The 18,991-nt window shown below is 52.1% G+C and overlaps 1 protein-coding gene and 1 long non-coding RNA gene across 5 annotated transcripts in view; one reads left to right on the forward strand and one right to left on the reverse strand.

Moving 5' to 3' along the window:
- Positions 1–1,750, reverse strand: part of CORO2B (coronin 2B) — a 132,769-nt gene extending 131,019 nt beyond the window's left edge. The window contains exons 1-2 of one of the 3 annotated variants that reach the window (XM_043554055.1): positions 1,615–1,688; positions 41–134 (exon numbers count right to left, since the gene is read on the reverse strand). Coding sequence is in view for 1 of the 3 variants with exons in the window: in XM_043554054.1 (XP_043409989.1) it covers positions 1,615–1,629 (15 nt within the window). In the remaining 2 variants the exon portion in view is untranslated. Of the gene's footprint in view, positions 1–40; positions 135–1,614 lie in introns of all 3 variants that reach the window. The other 2 variants (XR_006293025.1, XM_043554054.1) reach the window with 2 other exon arrangements.
- Positions 1,751–2,029: 279 nt separating this feature from the next.
- LOC122467616 lies at positions 2,030–15,263 on the forward strand. 2 transcript variants are annotated; one of them, XR_006293027.1, is made up of 5 exons: positions 2,030–2,679; positions 10,919–11,008; positions 11,468–11,615; positions 11,910–12,166; positions 14,767–15,263. It is a non-coding gene; the product is annotated as an uncharacterized LOC122467616 (long non-coding RNA). The 2 variants fall into 2 exon arrangements; XR_006293026.1 differs by lacking the exon at positions 14,767–15,263 and having other exon boundaries at positions 11,468–12,166.
- Positions 15,264–18,991: the final 3,728 nt, after the last annotated feature.

The raw sequence follows: 18,991 nt of genomic DNA on the forward strand, positions 1-18,991 counted from the left end.
TGAGACGCATCTGAAGGCAAACCCCAGTTCTGCTACTTACTCGCTGTGTGACCTTAGGCAAGTCACTTGACCTCTCTGAGCCTCTGCTTCTTCCTCTCTTAAAGGGGGCTGAACATTCCTTCCTTGCAGGCCTCCTGGGAAGGAAGACTACCTGAGCTCATGCACATAAAGAGGCGCAGGGGAGGCATTGAGTCAGATGTGAGTGCTATTATTACAAATCTCATATCCTTTATCTCTCATCCAGGCCCATCCATTACTCTTCTGCCTCGGCCTGCTTGTGTCTTCGACATTAATAACCTTAATGATAATAATCCTTCCCAGCCAGCCCTGCCGGTACTAGCCAAAGCAGACCCTCAGCCCCCAGGCACATCTTCCCGCAGTGTTTCTAAGAGGCAATTTGGGCACTGAGCTCAAAGACCCTGAACAGACATGCTGTCTTATGGCAGACAGATTTCATGGGGGCACTGGTAGCCCCTGGCTTATCAGAAGGAGCCAGGACCACCCCTCCCATCACCTCCACAGCTGACCCTCCATCTGGTCCACTACTCTGACCACGAGTAAGCTGCCCTCTCCATGTTGGCCTCCGACTCTCCGATTCTGACAGCCAGGTGGGCAGCTACTGGAATCTGGCCTTGGGTGTGTGGATTGCCGGACCGAATGCCAAGGCCAGGCTGTGAGCGCCTTACCCTGAAGGAGCGCTCTGAGAAGTGTGGGTTCACACCCTGGATCTTCTTCTTGGTTCTTCCACTGTCTGTCACCAGCCCCAGGATCCACATTATCGTCCTCATATTCCACAAGAGGAAACTGAGGCCCAAAGCAGAAGGGCCCAGCCAAGGTCATCCACGGGGTTTGGGGGTGATCCGGGGAGTGAACTCAGGTCTCCTCAGGTCTCCTAATCCTGGGCACTTTCTACCACCCTGGTCAGCTTTCCATACCAGGGAGGCCCCGAAGTCTCTCCAATGAACCTGGGCCCCAGTGCCAACAGTCCAAGAACTCTCTTCCAATATGGGAACTGCCAGAATGCGCATCTCTGCCTTCCCTGTCACGTTCCCTCTTTAAGCCAGTCGCCACAGAACCTGTCCTATCCCTGGTAGCAACTCCCGGGGCTGGGGAGCGCCTTCTCCACTGAGTAACTCTGGAGTGGGGCCAGAGTTCGCGGGATGGGCGGCAGAGGCCAGCAGGTGGGGTGGGCTTTCCCCTCGGATGGCCTTCCCCAGGACGACAAACCCGTTCCCACACCCACTGTCCTGCCAGCGACGCTCCCCGTGGCGCGCTCCAATGGGGGACACCACGCAGCTGCCTAACACTGCTCTCCAGGGGTTAAAAATGCAGCATCCTAAACAGGGTTAAAAATGCAGTCGCGGGGTGGGCCGGTGCGGAGAGATGTCGTCCCAACCACCGCGGCTGCTAAAGCGGCATCCAACCCCCTTCCCTCCGCAGTCCCTGGGGCCCGGAACGACTGGAGGGACCGGGGAAGCAGAGGAGGCGCGCGCCGCACCTTCCCGGCACCAGTGCCCCCCTCCCCACGCCCACACCCCCGCGCCCCCAGCAGCCGAGGCCGGGGGCTGCAGGCGCCGGCGGGTCCCGGGCGCAGGGCGGGCGAGCGGCGCTTACCTTTGTGACAGTCATGCAGAAACTCCGGGGCGGTGCGGGGGCGCGGGCGCGGCGTGCGGGGGCGGCGGCCGGGGTCCACCGCGGGCCCGAGGCGGCGGCGGGAAGCGGTCCGGCGCGGCGCGGGCAGCTCTGGGCGCGCTCCCCGCTCCCCGCGCCCCGCGGGCGGCTCCGCTGAGCCTGGGGCCGCGCTCCGGGCGGGCAGCGCGCAGGGACCGCTCGTCGGCGCTCGCCCGCCGCTCGCCGCTGATGTCAGCCCCGAATGTGCATTTATAATAAATGAGCCTCCTTCGCCGCAGGAAGGCGAGGCAGGAAGAAAGGGAGAGGGGGAGAGGGCCCAGGCTGGGGGGCGGGGGGAGGAAGAGGGGCCGGGAACTCGCTACAAAGGAGGAGGCGGAGGGAGGAGGAGGAGGAAGAGGAGGAGGAGGAGGAAGCGCACGCACGCCCGCTGCCCTGCCCTGCGCCTGGGGCTCGCTAGCCCGCCGCCGGGCACCGCCGCTGCCGGAGCCCGGGCCTGGCGCCCCGGCCCCGCGGCCTTAACCCCTTCGCGCCCGCGGACGCCACGCGTCCGGGAGAGGCCGGGCCCTGGCACCTGCTGGCTGCGGGCGCGCGCGGCCACCCCGGCGCTCGAGGGCCCCGTTGGCCCGGGGACGCTGCTGAAGTCACACGCCAGACGACCGAGGCGCCGCGTGGGCCGAGAAGCCCGCGGGCTCGCCCCCTGGAGGTTGGCGACGTCCGCCCCGGCCGAGAGTGCCGCGCGGCAGCGGAGAGGGGCGTGGCGGCTGCAGGCCTCGCCGGACCCGCACAGGGTCGCGGGAGGGGGGCCGCGCTAGCAGTCTTTTGAACCTAAGTCCCGCAGCGATTGGCCAGCCCAGAGGGAATTGCAGCCAGTTTCACAGAGGAGGAAACTCAGGACCAGACTGGGAAGTGACTTAGACAAGGGCACACGGCCATACTTGACTCCAGGCGCTTCTCCTGGCGCCCGCTCTTTCCACGTCGCCACGAGGTCTCCACGGAACCCCATGTTGTAAAAGCTGTCTTCTCGAGGTTGGACGAACCCTGCCCTAGGTGAGTCCACATTTGGGTGCAGCGCTGCTCTGGGGGAACATAGGCGCGACCTGTGTAGTGCACTCATCCTGACCTGGGTCACACCATGCCCTGGAGCTGCTGATGGACTTGAGGGACAACCACTGGAAGGGAGGCCCCCCTCCCGAGCACCTGAGCAGAACAGGTTTGGCAGATACTGAACCGCTGAGACTCCGGAGAGGAGGGGTTAGTGGACAGGGAGGCGGAGGCGGGAGGAATCTTCGCGCACCCCTCTCCCTCTGCAAGCCCGGAAGTGCTGGCTTCCAGCTCCACCGCGGTTGTACCAAGTAATGAACTAGGACCCAGTGGACCAAGTGGCGTAGGGGCACCTGCTCCGTGGCAGGTGCTGGCAGAACAGGGGAGATTGGCTGCCTGCCTTCAAGGAGCCCACCGAGTAGACTACAATAATAGAGTAATCAGCACCTGTAGAGTGCTTTGTGGATCGCCCTGCTATTTTTATTTTCATTTCCTCCTGTAATCCTACATGCAAGAGTATGAGGAAGGAATTATCATCTTCATTTGGTTGAGTGAACAGACTCAAGAGAGGGGAGAGGACCTGCCCAAGATTACACAGTGACAGAGATAGGACTTGAACAGAAGTCTTTTTTTTTTTAAATTTTTTAAATGGTTATTTATTTTTGAGAGAGACAGAGAGCGAGCTCCTGAGCAGGAAAGGGGCAGAGGGAGAGAGAGAGAGAAAGACAGAGAGAGAGTGAGAGAGAGAGAGAGAGAGAGAATCCCAAGCAGGCTCCGCGCTGACAACGCAGCTCTCACAAACCCTGAGATCACGATCTAAGCTGAAATGAAGAGCCTCTGCTTAACCACCTGAGCCACCCAGACGCCCCCAGAAGTCTTTTTAGATCAGGCACAGCCTTGTGCCTTGGCTCGGTGGCTTCCAGGGTGCAGTCATACCTGCTTCCTTATTTGAGCTTCACACTTGTCCTAGGATGTGGAAGGACAGCTCTTAGTCCTGGTTCCACAGGTGAGGAGTTGGAATGACTTACCAGTTCTCTTGGGGAGCAGATGCTCCTCTGTGCACACCCTTCCTATTTCCATGTGGGACTTTGTGCCTTTGGCCACATTGCTTGAAGCTATACCCTTGGCAACTCCAGCCCCCATACTCCCCCTGTTGCCCCTGAGTGCCTAGTCTTGTTTTCATGAGCTTGCCGTCAGTCGAGACGGTGAGCTGACAAGTGTCCTGAGCACGAAGGCATGCCCTGTTACTGAGTACCCCCCACCCCTGCAAACAGTTGGTGCTTGGTGAATCTGTAATGCCATTAACAACGAATCAAGCAAAATAAACCTTTGACCTGCATTAGAAGAAATTTAAATTAGATCCACAAAAACATCTCCATCATCTAGCTATCCAGCATCAGAAATGGGTTGCATTCCCTGTCTCCACGGTCTTGGGTAGGTCAGCCTTCAAGACAGGAAGATGGACCTCAGGACCTTTTCTAGGACCCCTCCAGTCCTTCTTGGAAGCCATTAAAGGTACTCAAGAACACCAGTCACCCTTCCCCCATGGCTGTGACTTGTCCACTTTTATCTCTCGTGGATATTTAAAATCCCAGATTGTTAGCCTCAGCTACCCAGCATGCCTCTTGGCACCTTCCCCACCATCCGCCGGCATTGTGGGCTCTGGGAATGAGACAAATACTTAATATCAGCTTGAGCCAAATGTAATTAGGAACATCAATCTGCTGCCCACAACCCATGTGACACGCTCCAAAGGCAGACAGAAAACGTTCCTGATCCCTCACGTGCTGGTGGCTCACCCCTCTTGTCTCATGTCCCCAGTCAGGACGGAGGTCTGGGAGCGTGAGGACCCTGTCAAAGAACTCTGCATCCGCTTGCCAAATCAAGGGTTTGGCCCAGAGAAGATACTCAGAAATGCGTTTTCTGTAGTGCAGTTGTCTATACCACGATACCTCCTGCCCCAGGTCTCCCACCCCGCAGCCCATCTTAGTTTGGAGTCTCCCGAAAGCAGAGCCTGAGGAAGGAGTTGGATGCTGGTGGTCTAATGGGAAGGTGATCTCTGGGACCAGGCACGGAGCTGCAATGGAAGCCGAGGGAAACTGAGGGAATGCCCTGCAAATTGGGGAGTAAATGAGAGTGGGCTTGTCTCCCCTAGACACTTTGGCGCCTCGATGCTTTAGACTATGCTCTCTCCTTGGCCTCGGATGCCTCCACCCAGCTTTCTCTGCCTGGCAGACTCCTATTCATCTTTCAAAGCCCAGCTCAAATGGCACCTCCTCTAGGTGGCTCTCCTGACACGACCTCCACAGTGGCCTGATCCAAACTGTGTCGTAATGGCCAGAACTAAGTAGATTTGTCCTCTTTGGATGGGCTCTGACCATGTGTTCTCTCTTTCCAATCACAAGGCATGGCTGACACATGGGGCATGCTGGGTAACGGCTCAATCAATCCAATAAGACATCACCTTTAGCTTCTGCCTTAGTAACCCCTTGGCTCCGGTCCCGGCACCCCAGAGTGAGGCGCTGGGTCTCTCAAAGTCAGGCTCCGCCCTGACTAGTGTGTTCATTTGCCCGGGTGCCATGTTGGGAGTGAGAAGGGCTTGGTCCTTGCCCACGGACGTGGGGACACATCCCAGACCTGCTGCACCGTAGCAGGGAACGGAGGGGAATTTCCAAAGCCATGGAGCCCCAGAGGAAGGGGGTGTTCCTCCTGTGCTCACTGGCCGCCTCGTTCATGCCATCCCCTGACCTACAGGCACATCCCGCCTGCCCTTGGGTGCTCGGTCGACAGGCCCCGCAGACCTCACTGCCCCTCAAATCCTTCCCCTCCTCTCCATCTCCATTACCACTGCCCAGTGCAGCCATTTATTTTGCTTGGGCCTCCCTGACTGATCCTCCTGCCTCCTATCTTGTGCCCACCAATCATTCTCTACCCAGCAGCTCAGGCTTCCCTGAGGAAACACACACAGACCTGCCTCCTTGAAATCCATCAGGGGGCTCCCTGATGCCTTCAGGATGAAGCCCCAACAGGGCCCTCCGAGGCACACCCCAGCCCCTTTAATCCCTAGGCTTCCTGTCTCCGTGACACTCTTGCCCATCGCTCCCCCCTCAGCGCCCATCGGAGTCTTCCTCTTTCTTTCCTCCGATGTTGCCTCCTCCAGGGAGCCTCCCTGGACTATGACCAGGACTGTGATGGTTCAGATGCCAGCCTCTGTGCCACATTCCATATTCCCGGAGCTTCCTTCTGCACTTGCGCATTGTTTTGTCATTTCCTGTTTGTGTGTTGGGCTTCCTGGAGGAGGAGGAGCTGCTTGAGGGCAGGGACTGCTCTTTTTCTCGGTGGTTCCAGCGCATCGCTTCGGCCCTTTCCCTCTATACAATTCTCCTGGTCCCCAGTTCTCCCTTCCTATCTCTTTTCCATTGTCTTCCCAGTCTCTCTCCCCCGCTACCTGCCTCAGTTCCCGAGTTCTCTCCACCTCGTGTCGCCACTGTCCCCGCCTTTCCATGCCTCGAATCTGCGTGTCTGTGACCTCGCCACACTTCTGCACCAACAGACCCCACTCGTGCCTGCCTTTCCCACTCTGCCCTTCACCCCCCACCCCCCCCACTGCTCCTCATGCCTGGCTGGGGGCTCTCCTTCCTCTTGCCTTCCCTCCGCTGGACATTCATGCTCTCTCTTCCTCCTGTCTGTCCTCCAGCTCTGCCCCCCTGTCCTCTCATGTCTGTGTGTGCTTTTGTCTCTATGTTCCTGTCCCTGCCTCAGTCCATCTCTCGCCCACTCTCTCTCTCCTTGTCCCTCACTCCCTTTCTCCCTGGCCCCTAGACAATGCACATAATACCGACTTTGGCAAGGGGGCCCCCGACGTGGGGTGTCATCCTTCACCCTGTATCTGAGGGGTGGTGATCGGGGAGCCTCCTGAAAGTAGGCACATCTGTGTGTCCTTGGCTGGGGACACCCTCACCTGGGCCACAGGCTCTTCACCCGTGCCCCACTCTGTGAGCCTGTGTGAGCGCATGTGGGTGTGTGTGTCCATAGGCGTGCTGCACACTTGTGGGAGGCACGGAAGTGGATGAAGGAGGAAGAGCCACAGAACGGGGTTCAGTGAGGGAAGCCGGAGGTCAGCGCCTCCCCGCCCCCGCCCCCAGTCTGTTCTTCCAGCTCTCTCTGGGGCCACGATGGTAAACAGGCACGTTTAGTCGCAGGGAGGGAAGATGGTTTGCACAGGCAGACACTGCATGCGCAGCCCAGAGACAGACGTGTTCCAGAAACACCGCCTACTTGCATAGCGTGCGGCGGTTAAGGGCTGCGCTCTGGGGCCACGATGCCTGGGTTCAAATTCTGGTTTCCCCACGCTATCTGCGTGATCAGAACAGTTGTTTGACCTCCTTGTACCTCGGTCTCCTCCTCTCCAACACGGAGAAGAATAACAACACTGGTCGCGAAGAACTGTTATGGGATCTCAGTGACAGAGCACTGGGGACAGGGTATCTGCCTGAGGAGCTTGTGGGTTAGGACTCCTCCGGGGTGCAGGGAAAGGAATCAGGAAGTCTGAGTTCCAGCTCAAGCTTTGCCACGCGTGAGCATGTGGCTTACCAAAGCCCCATGGCCTCGCCAAGCCTCGGTTTACTCATTTACAGAATGAGATTACAGAAACCCATCTACTCTAGAAATACCGACTGGCAAACATTTATTAAAGTTGGAAAATGTTTGGGGCACCTGGGTAGCTCTGTTGGTGAAGCGTCTCACTTGGGCTCAGGTCACCGTCTCACGGTTCGTGGGTTCGGACCCCGCCTCTGGCTCTGTGCTGACAGTGCGGAGCCTGCCTGGGGTTCTCTCTCTCTCTCTCTCTCTCTCTGCCACCTCCCCACTTACTCTCTCTCTCTCCTTCTTTCTCTTAGAATAAATAAATGAACTTAGTTGAAATAAATAGATAAAGATGAAAAATGTTTGGGAAAAAAAGAAGAAAGGGGGAAAACCACCCTGCCATGCCCCCAACTACCAACAGAGGGTGTGAGTGGTTCCTTGTAAAGAGCCACCTGGGACCTGGGAACCACATATCCAGCCTTGAGTTCCTTTTGAACCTCAACTTTGATCACACCTACATCAGTGGTTCTCAAAGTGTGGGTCCCAGACCAGCAGCAGCTTCGCCTGGGAGCTGGTTATAAACGCAGATTCTTGGGTCCCACACCAGGCTCACTGATGCAGAAACTCTGGAGGTGGGGTCCAGCAGTGTGTTTAAATAAGTCTTCCTGGGATTCTGGGAAACACTGATTTTCACCATAGAGTATGGTGGGCGCCCGTTGGCGGACGGGTAAGAAGGTGCTTCACAAACCCCGCAGAACCGAGAGGAAGGGGCTGTTTCATTTCCATCTCTCAGGCAACGTACTTGAATGTTAACCTGGGCTTCAACATCTTAGCCAGAGGCTTTTAAAATCTTTCCACTGAAGACAAGATTACAGGCACGTCAGGGACAGGAGGAGGCGAGGGGAGTCGGCCTGAAACAGCTTCAGAGAGGGGCCGTGGCTTTGGATTTCCGTGCTTTGGCTTGAAACAGTGTGCAAACTCAGTGGCTCCAGGTACCACCCAGGGTTAGCCGCCCTTGGCTTTCCCGAAGATGCCCCCAGGAATGAGAATGGCATGTATCCAGATGGCCTCATGGGAGAGAAGCTCTTCAATTTGGAGGGCAAGGGTGGGGCCTCCAGAGACTCAGAGACAGGTCTCAGAGATCCGCTTACAGCCCAGCCGCCCTTCCCGGATGCACTCCAGCCAGACGAGTCCCCGACAGTGCCCGCCCCCCCTCCCCCAGGTCCTGCTCACTCTCCCCCTCAGTGCCTGATTCCCCTACCGCTGCCTAAGGAATGTTCCGCACCAGTCTCCTCTAGGTTGGCTCAGCAGAAAAAGCCCTTTCATTCCGAGGATACTCCCGTCGCCTGGACACTCTGTCCTCTCCCTTTTCTGAGCTCCCAGCACTCACCAGCTCATCCATGTTAAATACCCCGAGGTGTCATTGTTGCATTTCAGCCCCTTATCATTTGTAAAGAGCAGGCTTTGGACCAGATGGTGGCCAAGGTCTCTGCCCACTGCAAGATGTGCTGATTCTGGTTCACAAGAACAAGGCTTATCTCCACCCCCGGAAGGAGCTTCCCTTAGTGCGTGGGGGCCTTGTGGAAATTTGTGTGTTGGGGGAGGATCCATGTTTATATATACAATTTTATTTTATTTATTTATTTTATTTATTTTTTTTTTAATTTTTTTTTTCAACATTTATTTATTTTTGGGACAGAGAGAGACAGAGCATGAACGGGGGAGGGGCAGAGAGAGAGGGAGACACAGAATCAGAAACAGGCTCCAGGCTCTGAGCTATCAGCCCAGAGCCTGACGCAGGGCTCGAACTCACGGACCGCGTGGCTGAAGTCGGACGCTTAACCGACTGCGCCACCCAGGCGCCCCAAACAATTTGATTTTAAAATGCACTACACAGGGGCGCCTGGGTGGCTCAGTCGATTGAGCGTCCGACTTCAGCTCAGGTCATGATCTCACAGTTTGTGAGTTCGAGCCCGGCGTCGGGCTCTGTGCTGACAGCTCGGAGCCTGGAGCCCGCTTCGGGTTCTGTGTCTTCCTCTCTCTCTCTGCCCCTCCCCCACTCATGCTCTGTCTCTCTCTGTCTCAGAAATAAATAAACATTAAAAAAAATGCACCGCACGATTCTTGGCCCATGTGGGGCACGGTGATTTATCAATGAAGATTTATAATCACGCGTACAGGAAAGAAACTAACTTGTTTATTGCCCAGTCCGTGCGGATGAAGATTCCTAACAGAATCCAAGAGCCATCTTCTTTTCCTGTTCTTTATTGTCCAACATGTCATTCCTGATTAATCCTTTGTCTTCCACCATGAGAAAAAGACGAGAACGCGGTTATTGTTCACAACGCCGTGGTTCTTAGGAACCTGCTCGTTATCAGAACGGTATGGATCTGCTCACCTCTGCAGCCCCCTGCTCCTGTTTCTTTCAGGCCAGTCGCATCAGTCGTGACGCTGCATCATCCGTTGGGTTGTCCAGAAACAGCAGCTTCCCCTGACTTTCTCAAAGGGTCTTCATCTGCTTTATTGATGATGCCCATAAATGTGAGTCTTACCCAATATGTGGGAGACCGAGAAGCATCATTCGTTTTGTGGTCATAAGTTGACCATTCAGAATGCCAGGGTGGGAATGACAAGTGCTTTAGGCCGCAGAAGACTGCACTGGGGTGGAGACGTGCCCTGGCTGGTCACGGAGGCTGGCACCAGGGCAAAGGTCGTTCGCTAACACCCCTGTCACTCTGTGCTGTAGGCCAGAGGTGACACTATGGGCAAATCATGGATGGGCGAGAGCCACCACACAGACTCACGCACAGGGCTCGAGCCCGAGGGTCAGCAGCGGACTGATGGCAGCCCAGAGGCCTGAACTTGTCCTGAGTCTGCACGGGAATCGCTCCTCATCAGTGTGGCAGCCCCATTTCAGTGGCGCCATCTCCCGTGACCTCCACCCTGCAGAAACGATAGCACCAGCCCGATTGTGGGAACCAGCCACCCACCCGTCCGCCCTCTTGGAGTTGAGAGCTGGTTACAGGGCTCTGGGACAGCTCCCCAAGTGTGAGTCCCGGTGCTCCTGGTGGAGGGTTATCTAGCCAACCCCATGCCCTGGGGGGAAAGGTGAAAGGGTACCCGAAGGAGACGAATGGGGGGCTGAGGCTCAGGCGGGGTCCAGGCCAGGCTCCCAGGCATCTTGCACTGGGGGCACTGTAGGCCCTGACCGGTCTCAGGTACTAACTAGCAGGGGATTTTAAAAGTTTTGAAGAAGGTACTCCATGAGGTGCGGGCAATACTGTCCTAGGTAGATCTTTGCCGTCCTGGGAAGGGTTTTGTTTTCTGCCTCTTTCTCTCCCTCTCTGCCTTGGCCTTCTGTGCTCAACAGTTCCCCGTGGATTGGCTGGGGTAGGTAAAGGCTAGCTGGGGGTGTCTTCTCCTTAACTCGCTGTTAAGGCAGGGGTCCTCAAACATGAATGAACCCCCGGGGCATCTTGTTAACATGTAGATTCTGGTGCAGTAGGTCTGGGGCTGGACGAACACTCTGCATCTCTAAAAGTTCGCAGATGATCTCCATCCCCAAACTCTTCCTCAGCCCGGAACGTGGTCTTTAGCCGCCCGCAGCCGCGTGTGCTAATCCAAATTCCTAATCGTCTTCCTCCAGATTTCTTTCCCAAAGGACAAAATCCTGCCGGGGCCCCCTGGAGGTGGGAAGATGAGTGTTTTCTGCCATCATCAGACATGGGGACCCAAGGTCAAGGATTTCAAGGTGAGCCGTTTCAGGGGCTGGGTCGCTTTAGGTCCATTGTCTCCATCTGTCTTTACCCACAGTCCTAGAGGGGGTTTATGACCATTTTACAGATGAAGTAATGGAGGCTCGGAGAGTTGGAGCCCAAGGTCAACCCAAGAGGCAGTGATGGAGGCAAGATTCGCCTCTGGGACAGTGTGGCTCCAACCTGGGCTCTTTCTGCCGCACCGCATTGGTCTCTTGTCTTTTTGGACACAGATCCTTCCCTGTGCTGCCCTGCTGCTTCGCTGGGACAGGCCTGTCTTCCACAGTCTCTGTGTCCCCCAGGGGACAAAGAAAGGAGAGCATGGAAGGGCCCCGAGTTTCCTACTTGGGGTTCCCCGGGGGAAGTGTAAGCCAGATAGCACCTACCATAACCACCCCACCATCCACGGAAGGAGAGAGAAACAGCCCGGCCTGCAGCTTTGCCCTGTGTTCCAGGATCACCTCTGCGAAGATGCTTGCTGAGGTGACCACCAGAGGAGCCTCTCCCTGCAGGTGACACTCTGCCCCAAGCCTGCTGGGAAGGGCACAGAACCCACTGGAAAAATGACTCCTGAGCCAAAGAACACACATCGGTCCCCACACTGTGAGTTTTTGGCACAGGGAGAAGGGAGAGGGGGAGGACGATCTGTCACTGCCGGGGCCAAGCCTTCCCCTCTCTGCACCTCAGTCTCCCCACCTGCAAAATGGGAGCAAAGCTCCCCAGGGTGACAGCACCAAACACGGGTGAGGGTGTGGAGACACAGGGACTGTCCTTCATTGCTGGTGCAAACACAAGGTGGCACAGCCACTTTGGAAGACAGGGTGACAGTGTCTTACCAGACTAAACATAGTCTTACCATACTATCCATTGATTATGCTCCTTGGCATTTACCCAAAGGAGTTGAAAACCTACGTCGACACCAACACCCACACTAGGTGTTTATAGCGGTAAACAGCCTCGTTCGTAATTGCCCAAACTTGGAAGCAACCGAGATGTCCTTCAGCAGGGGAGTGGGTAACCTCAACAGTACATCCAGACAACGGAATATCATTCAGCACTAAGAAGAAATGAGCTCTCAAGCCAGGAAAAGACACGGAGGAAGCTGACGCGCATGTCATGAAGTGAAGGAAGTCCGTCTGAAAAGGCCACATACGGTATGATTCCAGCTACATGACCTTCTGGAAAAGGCAAGCTATGGAGACAGCAAACAGATCAGAGGCTGCCAGGGGCGAAGGGGGAGACGGGAGGAATAGGCGGGGCACAGAGGATTTTGGAGCAGTGAAACTATTCTGTACGCTCCTTAACGGTAGGCACAGGACATCACACATTTGTCGAAACCCACAGACTGAACGACACCAGGCAGGAACCCTGATGCAAGCTATGGACTTTGGGTGACAATGACGTGTCAGTGTAGGTTTATGGATCGTAGCAAATGTCCCTCTCTGCCACGTGCAGGACGTTGATAGAAACGCGATGTCTGTGTTTGGGGGCAGGGGTGGGTGGGCAGTCTGTATTTTCTGCTCTATTTTGCCGTCAGCCTAAAACTGCCCTAAAAAATAAAAATCTATTTTAAATGTCTGTTTATGTACTTTTGAGAGAGAGAGAGAGAGAGTACAAGGAAGGGAGGGGCTTAGGTGGGAGACAGAGGATCCCAAGCAGGCTCTGCGCTGACAGCAGAGAGCCTGATGCGGGGCTCGAACTCACACACCGTGAGACCATGACCTGAGCTGAGGTTGGACCCTTAACCGACTGAGCCCCCAGGTGCCCCAATAAAAACCCATTTTATAAAACGGAGGCAACAGGCGCCTGGGTGGCTCAGTCGGTTGAGCGTCTGACTTCGGCTCAGGTCATGATCTCATGGTTTGTGGGTTTGAGCCCCATGACAGCCTCTGTGCTGACAGCTCAGAGCCTGGAGCCTGCTTCGGATTCTGTGCCTCCGTCTCTCTCTGTCCCTCCCCTGCTCTCTCTCTCTCTCAAAAATGAATAAACATTAAAAAAAGAAAAAAAAAAAAAACGGAGGCAAAATGACCAGGTCTCAGGCTAGGATAAACAAGCCTGTGCCCCTGGAGACAGTTTGTAGACAGCAAGTCAGTTTATTAGTATGAGGGACTGGTGCTACTATGTTCTTAAATCCCAGCTATGCCAGAAATTGGCGGTGGAGTTCAGGTCAGTCATTTTGACTTTTTGGGTCCCTGTGTCCTTAGTTACAAACCAAGAAAAAAAAAACTTGCTCTTTGTTCCCGTCCCCATGACAACCTCTCAGAGAGTAAGTAGTGATAATGATGATAATAGCCACCATTTATGTCTAGGCACTGTGTTAAGCACTCTATACTTATTATTTCATTTAATCCTTACAACCATCTGGATTTTGCAGATGAGAAACTGAAGCATGGGATTGGGGTAAGGGGGGGAGCAGCAGGTGGGGTGGGGAGCAGGCAGCTCGCCCTGGGTCACCCAGCTAGTCAGTGGCAAAGAAGGTTCTGGAAGCCCCAATGCTTGTATTCAATCTCCAGGTTTACCCCATGCCTTCAGGGGTTGGCCCACGTTGCCTGATCCCTGGGGATTAGCTTCATAATAACAAATGAGGACCATAACCAACATCCCTCTAGGACTCACCGTGAGCCAGGACTATCCTTTAAAGCATGTGAGATACGTCATCTCACTTATTCCTTACAAGAACTCTGTGAAACAGGTTCTGTTTTTATGCCCACTTTCAGATGAGAAAATTGAAGCGTGGAAGTCAAAGAACAGGAAGCGTCAGACTCAAGAACGAGGGTGGGGATCAGCGGGTCGGAGTTTTTTATTGAATACTTTTGCATCACTGTACCCCGCCCCCCAGGTCCTCGAGCTGCTACAAGGTCAGTAGAGTCAGGCATGAGTGAGCAAGAGAGAGAGAGAGAAATGCACACTGTGCCGAGCTGTTGCTGCAAAATCCTTCCTTTTGGACCCCAGCAAATCGATAGTCAAGAGAGGCCAAACCTGGGCCCCCAGCGCCCTGGCTCCTGCCACATTCACCCCAGGAGCACCGGGCAGCACTACTGGGCTCCTCCCCCCTTGTGACTTCTGCTGCCACATTCCAGGCCAGGAAAGGAAAGCCAGGAGCCGGGGAGCCTAAGTTGCTCTTTCGCCACGCCACGGAGGAGGCCTGTGGAGAATGGATGGGTCACAGCGTAGGGAGGGGGCAGGCAGGAGCCTGGAGCAGCGAGGCATCCAGGGCCAGAAGCAAGTCTTTGCAGCATGTGACTCCCTGCAGGTGTGACCCGAGGCTGGAGGGGAGGGGACGGCCCGGGGTCTCTACAGGCACCTCCTGTATCCACAAGATTGAGACAGGATTGTAAGTGGGGGCCCCTCAGAGAGGATGTTTGGGGTGGTGGTAAAGAGCGTCAGACTTTAGAATCAGCCCCATCTGAGTCCAAATCCTGTCTCTGCCACTCGCTGGCTGTGTGACCTTCGTGGAATTACCTAACCTCTCCGGGCCTGTTTCCTCTTCTATCAAACAGAGAAAATGATTGACAGCAACCACCTGCTGGGGCAAAGTCTGTCCCTGGCCTGGGATGGAGACTGGAGAGAGTAAGGACTCAGGATATACTGGCTGCTTATCTGCTGTACATTGGGATTCCGAATAATGCCTGCCTTGTTGCGGAGCTTAAACGAGTAGCATCCACGAAAAGCGCTTAGGAAGGACCCCGGCACAGAGAAGGTGCTATTTTTAACACTAACACCCTCTTTGCTCCCACCCTTCTCATGTGTGCAGGACACCTAGGGCATGGGGAAGGGGCCGCTTGACTTCAGGATGCAAAGTGCAAAGCTGCCTCCCCGCAGCGGTGGAGGAAAGACGGAAAGACGGGGCTGCAGGAATTCGTTAGCACCAATTAACACCGTGAGGCTCCCTTCTGCTCTCACCCTGGTCTGCCTCCCTGCTGGCTTGGGGCCGAGAACCACATGGCAGAGGAAGCAGCCAGGCCCAGGGGATGAGGGGGATGTTGTGGAACCATCGGCTAAGACTGGGGGCCCCCCAGCAGGTATTATTCCTAGCTGGGCAGGAAGGTTCCAGAAAGCAGTGAGGCAGACACAGAGCATCAGGCAGGCCTGGTCTTGGGGGCATAGACAAATGCCTCTTCCAGGCAGTGACCCTTTCTAGTGCATCTGACATGCGGAGTGGGGGTCATCCCTTCCCCGACACAGCAAACTTACTTGTAGCTGTGCTCTTGCGATGAAAGAAATAATAAAAATGGCTGGAAAAGAAACACAGATGGTAAAAATGGTTTTTTAAAAATGTTTATTTATTTTTGAGAGAGAGTGTGAGCAGGAGAAGGGCAGAAATAGAGAGGGACAGAGGATCTGAAGCGGGCTCCATGCTGACAGCAGAGAGTCTGATGTGGGGCTCGAACCCACAAACTGCGAGATCATGACCTGAGCTGAAGTTGGATGCTTAACCGACTGAGCCACCCAGGTACTCCTAAAAGTGGGTTTTAAAGGTATATATATATATACATATATATATATATATGTATATATATATGTGTATATATATGTGTATATATATATACATATATATACACACACACATACATACACACATATATACGTATATACACATATACATGTATATATATACATTTATTCATGCCAATAAAATTTTTAAAAATAAAAGTATGAAAAAAGGAAAATAGCAATGATTAATACTTTTTTTAAAAAAATTTTTTTTCAACGTTTATTTATTTTTTTGGGACAGAGAGAGACAGAGCATGAATGGGGGAGGGGCAGAGAGAGGGAGACACAGAATCAGAAACAGGCTCCAGGCTCTGAGCCATCAGCCCAGAGCCTGACACGGGGCTCGAACTCACGGACCGCGAGATCGTGACCTGGTTGAAGTCGGACGCTTAACCGACTGCGCCACCCAGGCGCCCCAATGATTAATACTTTTTAGTTACATTAATATATTTTTGAAAATAGCGAAAAACTTGTATCTCTGTATTAGTCTGTTATAGTAGCAAATAATCACATTATAGCCTCTGCAAATGTGTAAATATGTCTAAATCAATCTTCCGAAATCATATTCAATTCATGACACTAAAGCCATACTTGTCCATTCATCTTTGCTCATAATTCATGAAAGAACAATTATTAATCTTACCCTTGAAGATTCCCTTCCACACGAAGCAACAGATAAATAGGAAAAGTCTTAAATATAAGGATCGATTTGGTAGAGATTATTTCACTACAAAATGTAGAAATTGCAATGTGCTTCTGTCTTTGTTTCTTTAGTTGAAACTAAGTGGCTTACAGTGGCTTACAAATGTTTCAATAGTCAAAATTTTCCAGTAAAATACCTTCACCAGAAAAATTTCACTCTATTTGGCAAAACCTGAAGTTTTTCTTCTCCAAAAATCAGAGAAAATGACTGAAAGGTAGAGAATATTGACATGATTGGACCCATTAGAAAGATGACAGAATTGAAGAACTCATGTGCTATTCTTTATTTTGACAATGACCCTGTAGTCACTGATGATTTTGAATCTACTGAGACACAAACTATGCTAGGAAGTTTGAAAGATCTCGCTGTAATTAAGTTGTTCTCCAAACAATCCCATATGGAAACTCACATATACAGGATCTGCTGTATAATTGGAAATTCTCCACATTGACTCACATGTTGAAAACACTGTTTATTAAAGGGTAAGTAAGCAAAAAATGCTGACTTACAATACACCCCCATCCACACACATATTTAACAATAAATACTGCAATTATTTGGAACTTAGACCATCTAATGTTCTTAAGGAATATTGGCCTGTAGCTTTCTTGTAACATGTTTGTCTGGATTTGGTATAAGGGTAACACTGCCCTCACAGATGGAGTTAGAAGTGTTCCTACCTCTTCTATTGTTTATAAATTGAAGAAAGATTGATGTTGATTCTTCCTTAAATGATTGGTAGAATTCAGCAGTGAGGCCATTCGGTTCTGGGCTTTGCTTTGTTGGGAGCTTTTTCCTTATTGACTCAATCTCTTTACTTCTCATAATTCTGTTCAGATTTTCATTTTCTTCTTGAGCCAGGTTTGGTAGTTAGTGTCTTTCTAGGAATTTGTTCATTTCATCTAGGTCATCCAGTTTTTTGGCATACAGTTAATTGTTCATATTCTCATAATCTTTAAAAAAATGTTTATTTTTGAGAGAGAGAAGAGAGCGCCTGAGCAGGGGAGGGGCAGAGAGACAGAGGGATAGAGAGAATCCCAAGCAGGCTCCATGCTGTCAGTGCAGAGCCTGACACAGGGCTTGATCCCAAGAACTGTGAGATCATGTCCTGAGCCAAAATCAGGAGTCAGATACTTCATCTAAAATTTTTATTTTTATGTGTATTTACTTTTGAGAGAGAGATAGAGAGGGACAGAGCATGAGCAGGGGAGGAGCAGAGAGAGAGGGAGACACAGAATCTGAAGCAGGTTCCAGGCTCTGAGCTGTCAGCACAGAGCCCAACGCGGGGCTCGAACTCACGAACCGTGAGATCATGACCTGAGCCAGAGTTGGACGCCCAATCAACTGAGCCACCCAGGTGCCCCTAAGATTGTGTTTTTAAGTATTCGGGGTTCGAACTCAACAACCCTGAGATCAAGAGTCTCATGCTGCACCAACTGAGCCACTAGCTGCCCCTTTTTTCCTAGTTTCCTGAAGTATAAAGTTACATTCCTGATTTGAGAAGTTTCTCCTTTCATAATGTAGGCATTTACAGCTACAAATTTCCCTCCAAGCACTGCTTTCCCTGAATCCTAGAATTTCTGGTATGTTGTGTGTGTGTGTTTTTTTTTTATTGTATCAAAGTATTTTCTAATGTTCTCATTTGCCTTGTGATTTCTTCTTGGACCCATTGGTTACTTAGGAGTGTATTGTTTAATTTCCACATAGCTGTGAATTTTCCAGTTTTCCCTATTTGTTGGTTTCTACTTTCGTTCCATTGTGGTCAGAGAAGATGGCCTGGATGATTTAAATTTCTAAGATCCATGGAGGCTTGTTTTGTGACCTAACATATGGTCTATCCTGGAGAACGTTCCATGAGCATTGGAGAATGCAGATTCTGCTGTTGTGGGCTAGAGTGTTCTGTATGTGCCTTCAGATCCATTTCGTGTATAGCTCTGTTCAAGTCCTTTATTTCTTTATTGATCTTCTTTCTAGTTGTTCTATGCATTATTGAAAGTGGGGTATTAAAGTCTTCTATTATTATTGTAGAACTGTATATTTCTCCCTTTAATTCTGTCAACGTTTGCTTCAGCTATTTTGGGACTCTGTTGCTAAATGCACATTAGTTTATGTTGTTATAACTTCTTGTTGGATTGACCCTTTTATGAATATACAATGTCCTTGTCTCTGGTAACAACTTTTTTAAAAAGTTTATTTATTTTGAGAGAGAGGGACAGACAGCATGGGTACAGAGACAGAGAGACAGAGAGAGAATTCCAAGCAGGCTCCACACTGTCAGTACAGAGCCTGATGCAGGACTCAAACCCATGAAACACAAGATCATGACCTGAGCCGAAATCAAGAGTCGGACGCCGAACCGACTGAGCCACCCAGGCGCCCCTGGTAACAAGTTTTGAGTTAAAATCTTATTTCGTCTGATATTAGTATGTATACCCTCTCAGCTCTATTTTGGTCTCTATTTGCATAGAATATCTTTTCCTATCCTTCATTCCAACCTATTTGTGTCTTTGGGGGGCTTCCAGGATAGGGTTGCCAGATTTAGCAAATAAAAATATAGGACACCCAGTTAAATTTGAATTTCAAGACACAATGAGTAATTTTTTAGTATAAGTAAATTCCATGTACTCTTTGGGATGCGTTTATACTAAAAAAATTATTCCCTTTTTATTTGAAATTCAAATTTAAGTGAGAACCCTATTCCAATAAGAATGTCAAGCCATACACTCTGGAAACTTCTGATCTAAGGGGACAAACCAGGACCTGGCTTGGACGGTCTCCCACT

The sequence above is a fragment of the Prionailurus bengalensis genome, chromosome B3, assembly GCF_016509475.1.
Source record: "Prionailurus bengalensis isolate Pbe53 chromosome B3, Fcat_Pben_1.1_paternal_pri, whole genome shotgun sequence".
NCBI classification, from domain to species: Eukaryota; Metazoa; Chordata; class Mammalia; order Carnivora; family Felidae; genus Prionailurus; species Prionailurus bengalensis.